Source organism: Chiloscyllium plagiosum, unplaced genomic scaffold (assembly GCF_037043375.1).
Source record: "Chiloscyllium plagiosum isolate Xiang-an unplaced genomic scaffold, Cpla_swu_hap1 HiC_scaffold_5, whole genome shotgun sequence".
NCBI classification, from domain to species: domain Eukaryota; kingdom Metazoa; phylum Chordata; class Chondrichthyes; order Orectolobiformes; family Hemiscylliidae; genus Chiloscyllium; species Chiloscyllium plagiosum.
The window spans coordinates 91,622,785-91,643,536 of record NW_028270143.1 but is presented as its reverse complement, the minus strand read 5'-3'; the positions used below and the strand labels follow the sequence as shown (position 1 = coordinate 91,643,536).

The 20,752-nt window shown below is 40.9% G+C and overlaps 1 protein-coding gene across 2 annotated transcripts in view; it reads left to right on the top strand.

Moving 5' to 3' along the window:
• odad2 (outer dynein arm docking complex subunit 2) overlaps positions 1-20,752 on the top strand; it is a 384,917-nt gene that overhangs the window by 168,951 nt on the left and 195,214 nt on the right. For both annotated transcript variants that reach the window (XM_043690488.2, XM_043690489.2), the window contains exons 11-12: positions 18,457-18,603; positions 19,738-19,947. In XM_043690488.2, coding sequence (XP_043546423.2) covers positions 18,457-18,603; positions 19,738-19,947 — 357 coding nt within the window. The remainder of the gene's footprint in view (positions 1-18,456; positions 18,604-19,737; positions 19,948-20,752) is intronic.

The window sequence follows — 20,752 nt, the reverse complement described above, 5'->3', positions numbered from 1 at the left end:
CCTCATTATACATCACCAAATCCAGAGTTGCTTGTTCTCAAGTGGAGTCTACCACAAGCTAGTCCAGTAAAATATTTCATAGTCTTTCCATAATCCCTTAGGATCTGCTACCAACATGATTTTCCCCACCCACCTGAATATTGAAGTTTCCCATGATTACTGTAATAGTACCTTTCTTACATGCTTTTTTTTAACTCCTAAGTTACTTTCTGCTCCACATCCTGACTACTGCTTGGATGCCTGTACACAACTCCCATCAGCATCCTTTTCCTTTGGCGGTTCCTCAACTCTACCCCCTCAGATCCTATATCTTCTGACTCTATATCACTTCTTGCCATTGATTTTAATTTCATTTCTTACGAGCACGGCAACTAAGCCTCTCTGCCCATCTGCCTATCTTCTCATTAGGGTGCATAATCCTTAGATATTTAGTTCCCAGCCCTGATATCCTTGCAGCCACATCTCTATGACACCATACAACAACATACCCACCAATTTAAATTTGCATGAGATGCTCATTTACCTTGTTTCATAGAGTACATACATTTAACTACAACATTCAGTTCTGTCTAGACTGCCTCTCCTTCTTCATAGTTGACCACTTATCTGCTGTGCCTCAAATTATATTCCTGAACCTTTCCATACTGTCTGTTCTATTATTTGTTCTGAAAACTTCAATGATCTCTGCTCAGCCCTCCCCCCACTTTAAATTTTTCTATAGTTTTCCATGCAACTGAACCCAGTCCCCTCTATTTAGTTTAAATAGTGTTATATAGTGAAAGGAGATTTGGTTGTTTACATTTTTATAAGTTGTTGCTTGAAAATACCAGAGCATTGAGTGACTGTCAAGCATACCAGGAACTTGGGTGCAGGGCTTATTGTGCCTTAATATTTTCCTGTCCATTAAAATGAATCAATGAAAAGTTACGTAGGTTATGAATCGGAGCCTAATGTGTGTTCATAACATGTAAAGCTCTGCACTGTGACTGCTAGATTGTGTTTGAACGTGTACACAAGTTACATGAAATCTGCCATATATCTGATATGTGATTTTTTTTTGTGTGAATAATGTGCAAACAGCAGACTAAAGTTTGCTCTGAATCTTTTCAGAGGAAGTGTTCTAGACTAAGTTACCTAGTCATGCAGGAATTTTGGATGAAAGGATTCAGACATCTGTAGCATGTGTGTAAAAACCTAATGAGTAAAATAGCAATATTTTAGTCACTACTTAAATAAAATACAAGAAACCTACTGAAATAGCCTATTAAAATGCTAGCATTTTAGAATTTTTATTCTGCCATGGGCACACTTTGAATTAAATATTGTTAGAAACAGCTGATGTCCAGACTATTTCAGAATATTTTCCTAGAGTTAGTCATGATGTAATTTAGAAACCAATAGTCTTATTTTTATGCAGTCAACCCTATTTGAATGCATATCTGACATATGCAAATCCCAGATGTATTATAGATTTTTCCATGTCATAATTCTTTTATATAAGCCTCAAAGTAAAATTTAGGGGTAGGAAAAAGGACTTTGGCCCAGAGAGTCTCTGCTTTTTGGATTGAGCTGAATCCTATCTTCATACTTTTCACGATATACACAATGCCTCTACTTCAGAAAGTTAAAACATGTCACCTGAACCTATTTACACTGGAGTCTTTGCTTCAGTAGACTGCTCTAGTAATTATTCCATGTGTCTATTAATCTTTGTGAAGTAATTCTTCCTTTAATGTCTTATTTACAGCTATAATTTCCTGTGTTTTAAAATGATGTCACCTAGATTTGAAACATTTCAACATTGTGAATGATTTGTCTGGAACAGCTATGTCAATTTACTTTATAATTTTGAGTTGTTCCATCAAATTATCTTATCGTCCTTTTATAACAAGAACAAATCCAGTTAGTCTAGCTTGATTACAAGGTTATATTGAGGTCAGATATGCAACAAGGAGCATAGATGGAAAAATTATCAATATGTATACACATGTAAAGTCAATTTTATATTGCAAATTTATCTTCCAAAAGTCATGGAGTTGAGCTTTATATGTCTTTTACTGTTTTTGGGGGATTAACATATTCATTGATTTTGGACCCAACAAAGACAGTTGCAGTGGAATAAAATAAAAACAAAAACTAAAAACTTAAGTTTAAAAGGTAACAACATTAAAGCATTGCTATTAAATCTGAAATATTTATTTATTTATTTATTTTATAATATTACAAACAATGGACATTTCATGCTTGTAGTAATAAAACAAGGTCAACAGGTGGGGGAACACGTAAGAATGTCAGTTACCTAATTGAGGACCAGATTAGTGGTCCCAAATCAGAGTAATGGCCGACCTTTAGCACGGTTCTAGCATGACACCCAGGTCTCGTTGAACCTCACATTTTCCTAAACTGCCATCATTCAGATAATAATCTGCCTTCCTGGTTTTGCAACCAAGGTGGATAACCTCACATTTATCCACATTATATTGTATTTGCCCACTCAGCCAGCCTGTCCAAGTCACCCTGCAGCGTCTTAGTATCCTCCTCACAGCACACATTGCCACCCAGTTTAATGTCATCTGTTGTGGATCTGTTCGCCGAGCTGGGAATTTGTGTTGCAGACGTTTCGTCCCCTGTCTAGGTAACATCCTCAGTGTTTGGGAGCCTCCTGTGAAGCGTTTCTGTGATGTTTCCTCCGGCATTTATACCACTATAAATGCTGGAGGAAAGATCACAGAAGCGCTTCACTGGACGAAACGTCTGCAACACAAGTTCCCAGCTCGGCGAACAGAACCACAATAAGCTACAAATCTTTTCACAAACTTTGAACATCTACGGGCGAGAGACGCTAAGACAAGCCAGGAAATGGGAATCCTGTGCCAACCGCCTAAGCGCCACATACGAACAACTCCGGTTCCTGCATGAATGCCGACCACTATAAATGCCGGAGGAAACATCACAAAAGCACTTCACTGGAGGCTCCCAAGCACTGAGGATGTCACCTAGACAGGGGATGAAACGTCTGCAACACAAGTTCCCAGCTCGGCGAACAGAACCACAACAACGAGCACCCGAGCTACAAATCTTCTCTCAAACTTTAATGTCATCTGCAAATTTGGAGATATTGCATTCAATTCCTTTGTCCAAATTCTAATGTATATTGCAAACAGCTGAGGTCTCAGCACTGAATCCTGTCATCATCTGTACTAGTGATCATTTCCAATATTCCACATTATAAGAATAGTTTTTAAAAATTATTTTGACATGGCATGTGGACTTTTCTGGCTCAGCCATAATGTATTAGCCAACACTAATTACACTTGAAAAGGTGCCTGTGAACCTTCTTGAAATGCACAGGATGGTGAATCTGCGGGAGGTTTATGGGACTTAACCAGCACTTCAAATGGGGAGCCAGGCATGTACTCCATAAATAAGTATTATTAGTCATATTAAATTGATTTGTTTCATAAGTTAAATGGCAGACCCAAGCTGTGAAATCATTGCATTAAAGCTCTAGTTAGGCCCCATTTAGAAAACTGTGTCCACCTCAGGTAGGACATACTGTATGTCCAGCAGAGATTCACATGGATGATCCCTGGAATGGTAGGCCTAACATATGATGATCGGCTGAGGATCCTGGGATTGTATTCATTAGAGTTTAGAAGGTTGAAGGGAGATCTAATAGTAAATTATAAGATAATGCATGGCTTGGAAAGGGTGGACACTTGGAAGTTGTTTCCGTTAAGCGGGGAGACTAGGACCCGTGGGCATAGCCTTAAAATTAGAGGGGGTCAATTTAGAATGGAAATGAGGAGACATTTCTTCAGCCAGAGAGTAGTTGGCCTGTGTAATTCATTGCCACGGAGCGCGTTGGAGGCTGGAACATTGGGTGTCTTCAAGGCAGAGATTGAGAAATTCTTGATCTCGCAAGGAATTAAGGGCTATGGGGAGAGTGCGGGGAAGTGGAATTGAAATGCCCATCAGCCATGACTAAATGGCAGGGTGGACGTGATGGGCCAAATGGCCTTGCTTCCACTCCTATATCTTATGATCTTATGGTCTTACCGTCATTGGTGACAAGATAGAGGACAGCAACTCACATTGCAAAACAAAAAGCCAGATAAGTCTATTCTTAACGAAAATAATAATCAAATGCCTCTTCTGGATAAATTAGAGCCATTTTATCTCGCTACAGAAAATTGAATGCAGAATGTTGAATGCTTAAAACTCTTTGTTAACTGCATGTAGAGTACAAGTAAACAGTCTCATTCAAAGCTCAAGGGGAAGTCAAATCTGATAGAATTCTTTTAGGAGAAAATAAGCAAGTCAGACAAAGGAGCCTCAGTGGATGTGATCTATTTGGATTTCCATAAACCAAGTTGCCTGTTGTGAACCAGACCAATCCCCCTCAAAATATATCAAGGAGGTAGCCTAGACCCTAACTCTTATTTCAAGGCAAGTGAAAGATGCTGTGTTCCAGATGTGATTCGATTGGTCAATTACTAGGCTTTAAGCAAAACAAGCTTTATTTTTACAATACAGTTAAAATACAAACAAAAAAGAGATTTGGCATAACTTTAACTCCATTGAAATAGTTAATAAAATAATGTATTATTAAACTACTAATCATTGACTGCTTCAATATAGCAGCATCCCATAAACACACCCTTGGCAAAGGCAAATTAGTAAAATAGATTTTCCTCACATGCTATCTTTTCTAATCCAGATAGAACATTGAAAGAATGGAACATTGAAAGAATCAGTCTAGCAGCAGAGAGAGTTGTATCTCTCAATTTCAACAGCCAACTCCAAATCCCAACTGAAAACAAAACTAAAGCCTTGGGTCTGTGTGTGAGCCTGCTTCCACCCACTCATGTGTCTAATTTTAAAAAAATGCTCAGAGAGCTCAAAGCTGTATACCCACTGCTTCTGAAGCAGATATTTTGGTGCCACAATGGCAACACCTCTCTGCAAGAGAAATAGCACAGAACAAAGGCACTCTCTTAAAGGCCCAGTACTGTCACACATTTCCGCCCCCCCACCTTAAAAAAAAGAACAATCAAATATACAGAGTTGACTTCTTAAGGTTTTTGTAAATATTTCAAAGACTTCAGTCTCATGCAATTCGTACATAAAACACTAAACCTTAGAACACAACTGTTCAATGCTACAGTCCATCTCAGTCTGTTTCTTCTGCCACCAAACACTGTCTTCCTTCATGAAAGTCATGACATGTATTTCCATTTTGTTTACTCTTCCTGCCGTGTATATAATTCTTAAAGTGAATGGCTGTAACAATAAACTCCACCTAAACAGTCCAGTATTGTTATCCCTAAATTTCTCTAAACACATTGAATGGTCATGATCAGTATACACAGCTGCCTCAGTTATGTTACTGGCAACATTAATGTTGAAATGTTGTAACACCAACATCAAAGGGAGCATATGCAAAGTATAGACAGGATAGATTGAGTGAATCCTTAGAAGAGTATAAAGAAAGTAGGAGTATACGTAAGAGGGAAATCAGGATGGCAAAACGGGGACATGAGGTAGCTTTGGCAAATAGAATTAAGGAGAATCCAAAGGGTTTTTACAAATATATTAAGGACAAAAGGGTAACTAGGGAGAGAATGGGGCCCCACAAAGATCAGCAAGGCAGTCTTTGTGTGGAGCCACAGAAAATGGGGGAGATACTAAATGAATATTTTGCATCAGTATTTACTGTGGAAAAGGATATGGAAGATATAGACTGTAGGGAAGTTGATGGTGACATCTTACAAAATGTCCAGATTACAGAGGAGGAAGTGCTGGATATCTTGAAATGGTTAAAAGTGGATAAATCCCCAGGACCTAATCAGGTGTACATGAGAACTCTGTGAGAAGCTAGAGAAGTGATTGCTGGGCCTCTTGCTGAGATATTTGTATCATCGATAGTCACAGGTGAGGTGCCGGAAGACTGGAGGTTGGCAAACGTGGTGCCACTGTTTAAGAAGGGCAGTAAAGACAAGCCAGGGAACTATAGACTGGTGAGCCTGACCTCGGTAGTGGGCAAGTTGTTGGAGGGAATCCTGAGGGACAGGATGTACATGTATTTGAAAAAGCAAGGACTGATTCGGGATAGTCAACATGACTTTGTGCGTGGGAAATCATGTCTCACAAACTCGATTGAGTTTTTTGAAGAAGTAACAAAGAAGATTGCTGAGGGCAAATCAGTAGATGTGATCTATATGGACTTCAAGTAAGGCGTTCGACAAGGTTCCCCGTGGGAGACTGATTAGCAAAGTTAGATCTCACGGAATACAGGGAGAACTAGCCATTTGGATACAGAACAGGCTCAAAGGGAGAAGACAGAGAATGGTGGTGGGCGGTTGTTGTTCAGACTGGAGGCCTGTGACCAGTGGAGTGCCACAAGGATCGGTGCTGGGCCCTCTACCTTTTGTCATTTACATAAATGATTTGGATGCGAGCATAAGAGGTACAGTTAGTAAGTTTGCTGATGACACCAAAGTTGGAGGTGTAGTGGACAGCGAAGAGGGTTACCTCAGATTCTAACAATGGGCCAATGGGTTGAGGAGTGGCAGATGGAGTTTAATTCAGATAAATGCGAGGTGCTGCATTTTGGGAAAGCAAATCTTAGCAGGACTTATACACTTAATGGTAAGATCCTAGGGAGTGTTGCTGAACAAAGAGACCTTGGAGTGCAGGTTCATAGCTCCTTGAAAGTGGAGTCGCAGGTAGATAGGATAGTGAAGAAGGCATTTGATATGATTTCCTTTATTGGTCAGAGTATGGAGTACAGGAGTTGGGAGGTCATGTTGCAACTGTACAGGACATTGGTTAGGCCACTGTTGGAATATTGCTTGCAATTCTGGTCTCCTTCCTATCGGAAATATGTTGTGAAACTTGAAAGGGTTCAGAAAAGATTTACAAGGATGTTGCCAGGGTTGGAGAATCTGAGCTGCATGGAAAGGCTGAACAGACTGGGGCTGTTTTCCCTGGAGCGTCAGAGGCTGAGGGGTGATGTTATAGAGGTTTACAAAATTATGAGGGGCATGGATAGGATAAATAGACAAAATATTTTCCCTGGGATCGGGGAGTCCAGAACTAGAGGGCGTAGGTTTAGGGTGAGAGGGGAGAGATATAAAAGAGACCTAAGGGGCAACGTTTTCATGCAGAGGATGGTACGTGTATGGAATGAGCTGCCAGAGGAAGTGATGGAGGCTGGTACAATTGCAACATTTAAGATGCATTTAGAGCTAAGAGAGGGCATGAAAAATCGTTGGCGGATAGGATCAAGGATAACCCCAAGGCATTTTATGCGTATGTGAGAAACCAGAGAATGACGAGAACGAGGGTAGGTCCGATCAAGGACAGTAGTGGGAGACTGTGTATTGAGTCGGAAGAGATAGGAGAGGTCTTGAACAAGTACTTCTCTTCAGTATTTACGAACGAGAGGGACCGTATTGTACAAGAGGAGAGTGTGAAATGGACTGGTAAGCTAGAAGAGATACCTGTTAGAAAGGAAGATGTGTTGGACATTTTGAACAACTTGAGGATAGACAAGTCCCCCGGGCCTGACGGGATATATCCTAGGATTATGTGGGAAGCAAGAGAGGAAATTGCAGTACCGTTGGCAATGATCTTCTCGTCTTCACTGGCAAAGGGGGTGGTACCAGGGGACTGGAGAGTAGCGAATGTTGTGCCCCTGTTCAAAAAAGGGAATAGGGATAACCCCGGGAATTACAGGCCTGTTAGTCTTACTTTTGTGGTAGGCAAAGTAATGGAAAGGGTACTGAGGGATAGGATTTATGAGTATCTGGAAAGACACTGCTTGATTAGGGACAGCCAGCACGGATTTGTGAAGGGTAGGTCTTGCCTTACAAGTCTTATTGAATTCTTCGAGGAGGTGACCAAGCATGTGGATGAGGGAAGAGCAGTGGATGTAGTGTACATGGATTTCAGTAAGGCATTTGATAAGGTTCCCCATGGTAGGCTTATGCGGAAAGTCAGGAGGCATGGGATAGAGGGAAATTTGGCCAATTGGATAGAAAACTGGCTAACCGGTCGAAGGCAGAGAGTGGTGGTAGATGGTAAATACTCAGCCTGGAGCCCAGTTACAAGTGGAGTTCCGCAGGGATCAGTTCTGGGTCCTCTGCTGTTTGTAATTTTTATTAATGACTTAGATGAGGGAGTCGAAGGGTGGGTCAGTAAATTTGCAGATGATATGAAGATAGGTGGAGTTGTGGACAGTGAGGAGGGCTGTTGTCGGCTGCAGAGGGACTTAGATATGATGCAGAGCTGGGCTGAGGAGTGGCAGATGGAGTTCAACCCTGCCAAGTGTGAGGTTGTCCATTTTGGAAGAACAAATAAGAATGCGGAATACAGGGTTAATGGTAGGGTTCTTAGTCAGGTGGAGGAACAGAGGGATCTTGGGGTCTATGTACATAGATCTTTGAAGGTTGCCACTCAGGTGGATAGAGTTTGTAAGAAGGCCTATGGAGTATTATCGTTCATTAGCAGAGGGATTGAATTCAAGCGTCGTGAAGTGATGTTGCAGCTGTACAGGACTTTGGTTAGGCCACAGTTGGAGTACTGTGTGCAGTTCTGGTCGCCTCACTATAGGAAAGATGTGGAAGCTTTGGAGAGGGTGCAGAGAAGATTTACCAGGATGTTGCCTGGAATGGAGAGGAAGTCGTACGAGGATAGGTTGAGAGTTCTCGGCCTTTTCTCGTTGGAACGGCGAAGGATGAGGGGTGACTTGATAGAGGTTTATAAGATGATCAGAGGAATAGATAGAGTAGACAGTCAGAAACTTTTTCCCTAGGTACAACAGAGTGTTACAAGGGGACATAAATTTAAGGTGAAGGGTGGAAGGTATAGGGGAGATGTCAGGGGTGGGTTCTTTACCCAGAGAGTGGTGGGGGCATGGAATGCGCTGCCCGTGGGAGTGGTGGAGTCGGAATCATTGGCGACCTTTAAGCGGCATTTGGATAGGTACATGGATGGGTACTTAATCTAGGTTAGAAGTTCGGCACAACATCGTGGGCCGAAGGGCCTGTTCTGTGCTGTATTGTTCTATGTTCTATGTTCTATGCATTTGGATGGGTATATGAACAGGAAGGGTTTGGAGGAATATGGGCTGGGTGCTGGCAGGTGGGACTAGATTGGGTTGTGATATCTGGTCGGCATGGATGGGTTGGACCGAAGGGTCTGTTTCCATGCTGTACATCTCTATAACTCTAAATTCAAGATCTCTTTCTCACTGTGGAATATTTCTTTTCATGAATTTTCAACTTTAGGGAGAAATATCCAGTAGGTTTTTCTATTCTCACTGTCTTCTTGCAAGCATACAGCACAACAACCACATCACTCATATCAATAGCCACCTTGAATGGCATTGGATTTCAGGCTGTCAAATACTTTCTGACACTCCCCCTCCACAGAAATTTTCTGGATATCTTCCACAAGTTGGTCAGTAGAGCAACTACATTGCTCAAATTTGGTACCAATTTTCATTAGAAACTACTCAGTTCCAGGAATCATAGTACTTCCTTCTTCATCGATGGTATGGGAAACTCCCCAGTAATCTTTGTTTTCACATCCTGTGGGACCACCTGTCCAATAATATGGCTGAGGAATGTGATTTGGAATTTTGTGAACTTATTTTTGGCCAGGTTTATCACCAAGCCGCTTATTGAAGTTGATCGAACAATTCCACGAGATGCTCCAAATGTGCCTTTCATATGTGATTAAATATCACCAGATTGTGTATACCACACAACTGGATCATCCTGAAATGACCGTATTGGTTTATCTTTGAAATGTGGCTGATGCATTCTTCTTATCAAATGGCATTACTTTAAACTGGTAACGTCCACTTGGTGTCACGAAAGCCGAAATTTTCTTCACTCTTTCAGATAAAGGTACCTGCCAGTATCCTCTGATTGAGTCCAGCTTAGAAATATAAGTTATTTGTCCCATCTTCTCAACACAATCTTCCAATCATAAAATAGAATATTAATCAGGTTTCATAATAGCATTGATTTTTTGATAGTCCACGCACAATCTGGTTTTGGAACCATTACTATTAGTGAGTAACTCACTTCGATTATTGTTAGATTACTTAGTGTGGAAACAGGCTCTTCGGCCCAACAAGTCCACACCGACCCTCCGAAGAGCAACCCACCCAGACCCATTCCTCTACATTTACCCCTTCACCTTATACTAAGGGCAATTTAGTACTGTGGACTGTGGGAGGAAACCAGAGCACCCGGAGGAAACCTACGCAGACACGGGGAGAATGTGCAAACTCCCCGTGCAGCAGTGCTAACCACTGTGCCAACGTGCCACCCTTTTCTCTGAGCATGCTTTCAATCTTTCAATTTGTGGGCGGCATGGTGGCACAGTGGTTAGCACTGCTGCCTCACAGCACCAGAGACCCGGGTTCAATTCCCGCCTCAGGCGACTCGCTGGGTGGAGTTTGCATGTTCTCCCCGTGTCTTCTGAGGTTTCCTCCGGGTGCTCTGGTTTCCTCCCACAGTCCAAAAATGTGCAGGTTAGGTGAATTGGCCAAGTTAAATTGCCCGTAGTGTTAGGGGAATGGGTCTGAGTGGGTTGCGCTTCGGCGGTTCGGTGTGGACTTGTTGGGCTGAAGGGCCTGTTTCCACACTGTAAGTAATCTAATCTAATCTAATCTAATCTCCTTTTGTACCTGTTCCAATTTTCAAGAGTTAAGCCGATAAGGATGTTACTTGGAACAGTTTTTCCAATATCTTCATCTGCGTAATCAGTTTAGTATTTCCCAGCTTATTCCAACATATAACTCCATGTGGCTGTAATAATTCTTTCAGATCATTTTGATCTTCCTCTGGAAGGTAACTCAATAATTTATTCCAATTTCTAAGAACTTCTTCATTGTCCAATTTACATGAGGAATATTAAATTCAGAATCATCTGGATTTGGTGCTCCACTCTGAGTTGTAACAAGTAACACGTTCCCGTTTGGCTTTCCTGCCCGATCAAAATACCATTCAAGTATATTCACATGATAAACCCTCAGAATTTTCCTTCTATCTAGCATTATTTTCAAATAATTCACCTCACTCAATTTTCTTTTCATTTGATAAGGGCCACTAAACCTTGCTTCTAAAGGTTTACCTACCACTCATAATAATACACTTTATCTCACTGAGCAAACCCATGCATTTTTGATATCTGCTCCCTGTTTTATTTCATGCTGTTACTTTTAAAAGCTGTTTAGCCAACTCACCTGCTCTATTTTATCTTCCCCATAAAATTTGACACACAGTGTAGTCTCTGAACTCTGATTCACCAATTTCTCCTTAATTAATTCAAATGGTCCTTTTACCTCATGTCCAAAAGGTAATTCAAGTGGACTAAATTTAGTTGATTGATTAGGTACATTCCTAATTACAAAACGTACAAAAAGAATTCTCTTATCTCATTCCCCTGGATACTCTTGACATTATCTTTAAAGTTTGATGCCACTGTTTTAATGCTCCCTGTTATTCTGAATGACATGCAATTGATTTAAATTGTTTCATTCCTAAGTTATCTATAATTTCACTATTGCATAACATTGTGTCTCTGTGGTTAGTCTGTACTGAATAAAAAGAAATTGAGTAACTTTTCTACAATCCCTTTAGCTTTGATATTGTGTAATGGAATGGCTTCTCGAAATCTAGTCAACACATCCATTATGGTCAACAAATTCTGATTCCCACTTTTTGTTTTCGGGAGAGGTCATACACAATCAAATAAGACTCAATTAAGATCAATTAATCAATCAATTTACAAAACATTCCTCAAATGCTGGAACGGGTATTAAGAGTGCTGGTTTTATCACTGTTTGAGGTTTTCCTATTACCTGACATGTGACATGTCTGGCAAAATTCAACTACATCTGTATGCAATCAAGGCCAAGAAAAAATGTTTTTGTACTTTAGCTTTAGTTTTCCTTACTCCCAAATGACCTCCTGCTGGTAACTCATATGCTATCCACAACACTTCCTTTCTATAACCCACTGGCAATACAACTTGATGATGAGTTTTTGCCCATTTTCCATGTGCTTAAAAATGTGATGGTCTCCAATTCCTTAACAAGACTTCATTTTTAAGGTAGTAACTTTCTGGGATACTCTCAGATTATTTCTTTGTGTATGCTTTTTGATGTAACTGCTTTATTGTTTCATCTCTCTTTTGTAATTCAGCTAACTTCTCTGAACTGAAAGTATCCACTTTGATCTCCACCTGTTCTTGCTTTTTCTCCATGATTTGATCAAAATTAATTTCTGATAATTGAACTTCAACTCCCTTATCTTTACTCTTTGATTTCTCCTCCTGTTTCAACCTTGTGACCTTTGTGATCTACCATCAGGAAAAATCCCAAGATATACTTGCTGCTGTTTGATTTTCCACTGGCTTTTCAAGCATAGTAGACATCACTCCCACCTGTGATTCAATTACATCATTACCAAGGATAAACTGTATTTCCAAACAGAGAATTTCTCTATTAGTCCTACCACCACTTCACCACTTTTCATCGACTCTCTAGCCCCAACTTAGATAATGGAACACTACTCTTCTCATCAGGAATTTCACATATTACCACCCTTTCTGGCATTACTCCTTCTGATGTACATATCTCCACAAATCTCACCATCAAAATTTGCTTGTTATTGTACCTCTTAAAATCTTAATTTCTTTACCTATTCCTCCTGGTACACGAGTGAACCTTTCCCATGGCAATAAATTCTTGAAAGATATCGGTCACTTTCTTACCAACCAACCCCTGACCAGGCTGTCATTCATTTGCTTCAACTTTTGCTTTTCTTTACTGGCTTATCCTGTTTTACCACATCCATCTTTTCAGTGCTTTTTTTTAAACAATCAACACTGTGACTTCATGTGCCTTATTTTATTACAGTGAAAACATCTCAGGTTTTTGTGGCAACACCTCTCTGCAAGAGAACCAGCACAGAACAAATCTCTCTGAAAGGCAGATGCCCTACAGGACACTGCTAAATAAGATCAGAGCCCATGGTATTAGGAGCAAATTATTGGCATGGATCAAGGATTGGCTGATTATCAGAAGGCAGAGAGTGGGAATAAAGGGTTCTTTATCAGGGTGGCAGCTAGTGGTAACTAGTGGAGTTCTGTGGCTGTCAGTATTGGGACCACAACTATTCACGTTATACATTAACGATCTGGATAATGGAACTGAGGACATTGTTTGCAGATAACACAGATAGGTGGAGCAGTAGGTAGTGTTGATGAAGCAGGAAGTCTGCAAAAGGACTTGGAAAGGCTAGGAGAGTGAGAAAAGAAGTGGCAGATAGAATATAATGTGGAACACGTGCTTATGAAATTTGGTGGGAGAATAAAGGCATAGGTTATTGTCTAAATGGGGAAAGACTTTGGAAATCTGAAGTTCAAAGGGACTTAGGAGTCCTGGTTTAGGTTTCTCTTAAGGTTAATGTGCAAGTTCAGTTGGAAGTCAGGAAGGCAAATGCAATATTAGCATCCATTTCAAGAGGGCTAAAATATGAGAGCAGATATTTATTACTGAGGCTGTATAACACTCTGGTCAGACTGCATTTGGAATATTGTGAACAGTTTTGGGCCCCTTTTCAAAAGAAGGATGTGCTGACATTGGAAGGGGTCTGGAGGAGATTTACAAGAAGAATCTGGGGATGAAAGGCTTGTCATATGAGGAGTGGTAGAGGACTCTGGGTTTGTACTTTGTGGAGTTTAGAAGGATGACGGGGATCTCATTGTTACTGACTGAACACTGAGAAGCCTGGATAGAATTGATATGGAGAAGATGTTTCTATTAGTGGGAGAAGCTAGAATCTGAAGGCGCAGTCTCAGAGTGAAGGGACGATCCTTTAGAATTAAGATAAGAAAGAATTTCTTCAGCCAGAGAGTGATGAATCTGTAGAACTCATTGCCGCAGAGGGCTGAGGAGGCCAAGTCATTGAGTGTATTTAAGACAGCTAGATGTGTTCTTATTTAGTAATGGGAACAAGATGTGCAGGGAAAAGGCAGGAGAATAGGGTTGAGAAACATGGTCGAACAGTCTTGATGTGCCAAATAGCCTAATTCAGCTGCTACATCTTATGACCTTAATGTCTCCAAATGTCGTGATACCAAAACATTCACATAGATCACAAAGTTACGCAAGAGGACTATCCCGAAGCCCTAGTAATTTTACAGCATTACAAATTTAATTTGACTGGAAGAATCCCAGGGGAGACCATCACAGCCTTTGGGAGATTGCTGAACATTGCAATTTTGGGTTAATGTTAACTGACATGCTAAGACATTGCTTAGTATGTGGTGTTATTAATGAAGCCATATAAAAGAAGCTTTTGGTAAAATTGGAATAGATTTAAAAAGGTCACTAGAGATTGGTTTAGCCATAGAGAGTGCGGAGAAGGGTTCCCAGGAGTTATAAAGTGCTCTGAACATCGCAGTGTCCCTCCTCAACTACTGGACTACAATCAACAGTGGTTCAGAGTGAAGGCACTGCTCCAACTAAGGCTCTCACTGCACTCTGAAGTGACCTAGCAAGCTACTCAGTTGTGTCAGTTGCTATGATCTCATCAAAGAAATGAAACCAGGCAGACCATCTGCCATCAATCTAGGCATCAGAAACGACAGCGGCAAAAACAGCCCTGATAACACTGTAAAGTCCTCCTTACTAACATCTAGGACTAGTGCAAAAATTGGGAGAGCTTTCTTATAGACGAGTGAGATAGCCTGATATAGTCATACTCAGGGAATTATACTTCACAGACACCACCATTACTATCCCTGGATATGTCCTGTCCCATTAGCAGGCCAGATTCAGCAGAGATGGCAGCACAGCGATATACAGTCAAGAGGGATTCTCGATATGGATTCTGGACCTCGTGTAGTCGCATCAGGTTAAGCATGGGCAAGAAAACCTCCTGCTGATTATCACATATCAGTTAATGAATCAGTACGCTTCCATGTTCCATAACACTTACAGGAAGCTCGGAGGGAGGCAGTGGCACAAAACGTACTCTAGGTGGGGGATTTCAATGTCTACCACCAACAGTAGTTTAGCAATAGCTACTAATTGAGCTGGTAAGTTTCTAAACAAAATAGCTGCTACACTGAGACTGCAGACGATGGTGAGGAAACCAAAAAAGTGAAAAAACCTATTTCACCATTTCCTCAACACCCTGTAGCTGCAGATGCATCTGTCCATGACAGTACTGGTAAGAGTGACCGCTGCACACTGGAGACAAAGTCAGATTTTCATATCAAAAATACCCTCCATCATATTGTGTGGTACTATCACCATGCTAAACGGGATAGACTTTGAACAGATTGAGCAATTCAAGAATGCACATCCATGAGGTGATGTGGGCCATCAGCACAGTCTGCAACGTTATGGCCTGACATATCCCACAGTCAACCATTACCATCAAGAGAGGGGATCAGCCCTGGTTCAATGGGGAATGGAGGAGGGCATGCCAAGAATAGTACTAGGCATACTGAAAAATAAACTCTCAACATGGTGAAGCTACCAAAGAGGACTACTTGCGGGTTAAACAGCATAAGTAACAAGTGATAGTAATAACTAAGTGATTTTCCCAGCCAATGGGTCAGTTTGAAACTCTGCAAGGCTGTCACTTCAAGTCATGAATGATGGTGGACCATCAATGGTGGAGGAGTGGGCTCCACAAATATCCCCATCCTCAATGATGTACCTAAGTGCAAAAGATAAGATTGAAGCATTTGCAACAATCTTAAGCCACAAATGCTGAATCAATAATCCATCTTAGACTCTTCCATTAGTCCCCAGCATCACAGATACCACTCTTCAGGCAATTTGATTCATTCCACATGATAGGTTGAAGACACTGGATACTGGAAAAGCTAGGGGCCCTGACAACTTTTCAGTAATAGTACTGAAAACTTGTGCTGCATCAGTAGCCAAGTTGTTCCAGTATCACTACACCACTGGCATCTACCTAACAATATAGAAACTTGGCCTGATGTGTCCTGCACACAAAAAGAGGACAAATCCAACTCAGCCAATTACCACTCCATTAGTCTACTCTCGATCATCAGTAAAGCAATGGAAGGTGTCATCAACAGCACTGTCAAGCAGTACCTGTTCACTGAAGCCCAGTTTGAGTTCCACACAGGGACATTCAGCTCCTGACCTTATTACAACCTTGGCTGAAACATGAATTCCAGAGGGGAGGTGCGAGTGACAGACTTGAGATCAAGGCTATATTTGACCGAGCATGGCATCAAGGAGCCCTAACAAAACTGGAATAATGGAATCATGTAGGTAAAAACAATGACCGTAGATGCTGGAAACCAGATTCTGGATTAGTGGTGCTGGAAGAGCACAACAGTTCAGGCAACATCCGAGGAGCAGTAAAATCGACATTTTAGGCAAAAGCCCTTCATCAGGAATAAAAGATGAAGGGCTTTTGCCTGAAACGTCGATTTTACTGATCCTCGGATGTTACTATCACTGAATCCCGCAGTATCAACGTTCTGGGGATTACCATTGACCAGAACCTCAACTGGACATGCTATATACATATTATAGCCACAACAGCAGGTCAGAGACTGTAGAAATACTACAGAAAGTAACTCACCATCTGTCTCACGAAATTCCATCCAGCATCTACAATGCACCAGTCAGGAGTGTGACAATAAAATCCTAACTTGCCTGGATGAGTACGACCCCAGTAACACACAAAAAGCTTGACACCACTCAGGACAAAGCAGCTAGCTGACGTCACAGCCACAGACTCCAGTCCCTCCACCATGATACTCAGTAGCAGCAGTGTGTACTGTCTACAAAATGGTCTGCAGAAATTTGCTAAAAGTTAGAGTCGTAGAGATGTACAGTACGGAAACAGACCCTTCAATTCAACCCGTCCATGCCGACCAGATATCTCAACCCAATCTAGTCCCACCTGCCAGCACTTTGCCCATATCCTTCCAAACCCTTCCTATTCATATACCCATCCAAATGCCTTTTAAATGTTGCAATTGTACCAGCCTCCACCACTTCCTCTGGCAGCTCATTCCATCCATGTGAGAAAAAGTTGCCCCTTAGGTCTGTTTTATATCTTTTCCCTCTCATCCTAAACCTATGCCCTCTGGTTCTGGACTCCCCCACCCCAAGGAAAAGACTTTGTCTATTTATCCTATCCATGCCCCTCATAATTTTGTAAACCTCTATAAGGTCACCCGCTCAGCCACTGACACTCCAGGGAAAACAGTCTCAGTCTATTCAGCTCAAATCCTCCAACCCTGGCAACATCCTTGTAAATCTTTTCTGAACGCTTTCAAGTTTCACAACATTTTTCTGATAGAAAGGAGACCAAAATTGTACGCAATATTCCAACAGTGGTCTAACCAATGTCCTGTACAGCTACAACATGACCTCCCAATTTCTGTACTCAATACTCTGACTATTCCATCTAGCAGGACAAGGGCAGCGAGACATGAGAACACCATGTGCAATTCTCCTCCAAACCACTCACTATCCCGACTTGGAAATATATCACCATTTCTTTATTGTCACTGAGTCAGAATCCTGGAATTCCCTCCCTCGTGGCACTGTGGATTTATCCACAGCACATTGGAATGCAGTGGTTCAAAGAAGGCAGATCTCCACAACATTCTCGAAGGGCAAATAGGGACTAATAGTAAATGCTTGTCAGCCAGCAATGCCACATCCCACAAGGGACACCCCAAGAAAAGAATTTCCACCTCATCACAGTCTTAGGTGTGAAACACTTTTTTAAAACTTTGGGCCTAGTTCTAGATCCCTCCACAGTGGGAAACACCTTCTGAGCATCGACTTTGTCAAGAATGCACCCCCTCAGAATCTTGGCATGTTTCAATGACATCCTCTCTCACTTTTTTAACTTCAGTGAATAAAGTCTGAATCTGCTCAACCTTTCCAAGCCCTTCATCCCAGAAATCAACCTAGTGAACCTTCACTGAACTGCCTGTAGAGTAAGTATGTCCTACCTTCAGTAAAGAGACCAAAACTGCCCACCATACTCTGGATATGATCATTTCAATGCCCTGTGTAGTTGATTGCCACCACTTGCTTAGTCATTTTTTGCTGTCATCAATTACTACTATCCGACAGAATTACTCAAGAGCTATTGTTGGTAAACAGTGGGCTAAAGTTTCACACCAATTCACTAATAAATTGACTAGGGATGTGTAGCTTGCACCCGCAGGCCATAATATTTTCTGCTTTCCAGAAACATGCTAATGGAACTTTTGGATACTCTAAGAATTCTGTCTGTCCTAAATATTATAAAAGAATTTCACTGTTCATCTTTACTATTATTTTAGTTTAAGTTTTTATTTACTGAACAATTTTGCCATAAAAATCAAGTTATTATCATTGCAATACAATTTCAGGGTGGCAACCAAACAGCGACTGTTATTGCCTTGTGTTCAATGAGGGACTTTAACTTGACGAACGAGACATGTCAGTTGGCCATCCGAGATGTGGGTGGCCTAGAGGTTCTGATCAACCTGCTGGATACAGAAGAAACCAAATGTAAGGTAAGCTGCTCATTACTTTATTGCAATATTATTCTTAAAAATAGACTTTTTTTTTCTCTGCGTAACATTCTGTGTGCACCCATTTCTTCGAGGGGAGAAAGAGACAGTGATATATAATGCTAGATCTAAGGCCAGCTAATGCATAATGCATATTTCATTCGTTTGAGGACAGGTTAAACAAAGATTGGCTTGGAACAGTTGGAAGCTTCGTTGTATGTTTAAAGTATTCTAGATGAGTTGATCTTCATTGGGACAGATTTTTCCATTCTGCCATAATATAAAATGATATTATGGCAGTAATGCATTTTTCATTTCTCATTGCTCCTATTTTGCAATCACAGAGAGACAAATATTAGGGGAGATGTATGGCGTTCTGCCAACCTTCTAAAACCTGTTTCACATCATCTCATGAAGTCAAGATTTATCTTATTGTGATGTAACTGGATGGTGACAATTGCTAACTTATGAGGAGTGTGAACATTTTGATGAGAAGAATTTAAAAAACAGTTAACTTTTTCTCCTGGCATTTAGGCTCAGAGAAGGTTCACTAGGTTAATTCCAGAGATGAAAGGCTTGTCTTATGAGGAGAGATGACCAGTTTAGATCTAAACTCAGTTTAGAAGGAATAGAGGAGATATTGAGGTATATAAAATGCTAAAGAGGATTGACAAAGTAGGCTTAGAGAGGGTGTTTCCCCTTGTTGGGCAATTTAGAATGACAGTCATCGGTTTTAAACCAAGGGGTGACAGATTTAAAACAGGAGGAATACTCCTCTCAAAAGTTTGTGAATCTGTAGAATTCATTTATCCCAGGGTGCAGTGGACATCGAGACACAGAATATGTTTAAGTAGGAGATAGACTTCTTATTAGTAAAGGGTTTGAAGGTTGTGGGGAGCAGTCAGGAAACTGGAGTTGAGGCTGAGTTGGGATCCACCATGTTAAATGGTGGGGCAGGCCCGAGGGGCGAAATGGCCTACGCCGACTCCTAGCTCTAAGGTCTTATGTTCTCTTTATAAGCTTCATGGCAAAGTGTTTCTATTCAAAGCAGATAGCATGATCTGTTAGGCAAACTAGCTAAATGTATTTTGCTTTCAGTTCATGAATGTTAAAACTAACATTTTTACATATTGATAGGTTGGCTCATTAAGGATTCTAAAAGAAATTAGTAAAAATCCACAAATTCGACGTTCCTTGGCAGAACTAGGTGGCTTGCAGATTATGGTGAAAATCCTGGACTCCTCTAATAAAGATCTCAAATGTTTGGCTGCTGAAACTATTGCCAATATAGCCAAGTTCAGGAGAGCAAGACAAACCGTCCGGCTTCATGGTGGAATTCAACGCCTGGTAAGTAACAAAACATATAAATTGTGTTGGTAATCAAGCCACTCCATGAGTCAGTCCAGTAGTCTAAACGAATGGAATCAGTTGCCAAAATGGCCAAATTGTTTCTTTTTATTTTGCTTGTCCAAAACAAAAGTGGCTTTCACAAGTTTTCTTTAATACACTGAAAAGTAACTCATTTATTATAACCAAAAACTCTTGAAACAAATGGCAAAACAGCAATGGTATATTCTGGAATTAAATGTTACCTCCTTAATCCCAAACAATTCGCACAACAATTAAGATAACACAACTTTATAGAAATGATATGAATTGGTGAAAAGGGAGAAAAAACATCATTAGGGGCAAGAATCTCATAAGACTCAAAGGATAAAATGGGATAATTTCTCAAGGTTCCCTGAATTGCAAGATTAAAATGTGAACCATTATAGTGGTGGAAGGTGTTCAGATGGAATGTCAGTGAGACAGATTTTTGAATAGCACTTACAGTTCAACTTTCATGGTGTATGAGTCAGAGATAAAGATATATGAAACTTTCTCAGGTTAACAGAAATACTTTTCTGCAGCTTGTCCTACTATCAGGTTTCCTCTTACTTTATAATACAGAGACAAAGAGAAAGGGAAGGACTTGCTTACTGCACACTGTTTTCTTCTACTAACATATGCAGGTCTTGGTAAAATAGGAACCAATTCCAAAACAGTGTTGCTTGGCTACGATAAGGCTATAAGACATCAGTTAAGAATAGGCCGTGCAACCCATTGGGTCTTTCCTGCCTTATCTCATAATCCTTGATTCTCAGCATATTAA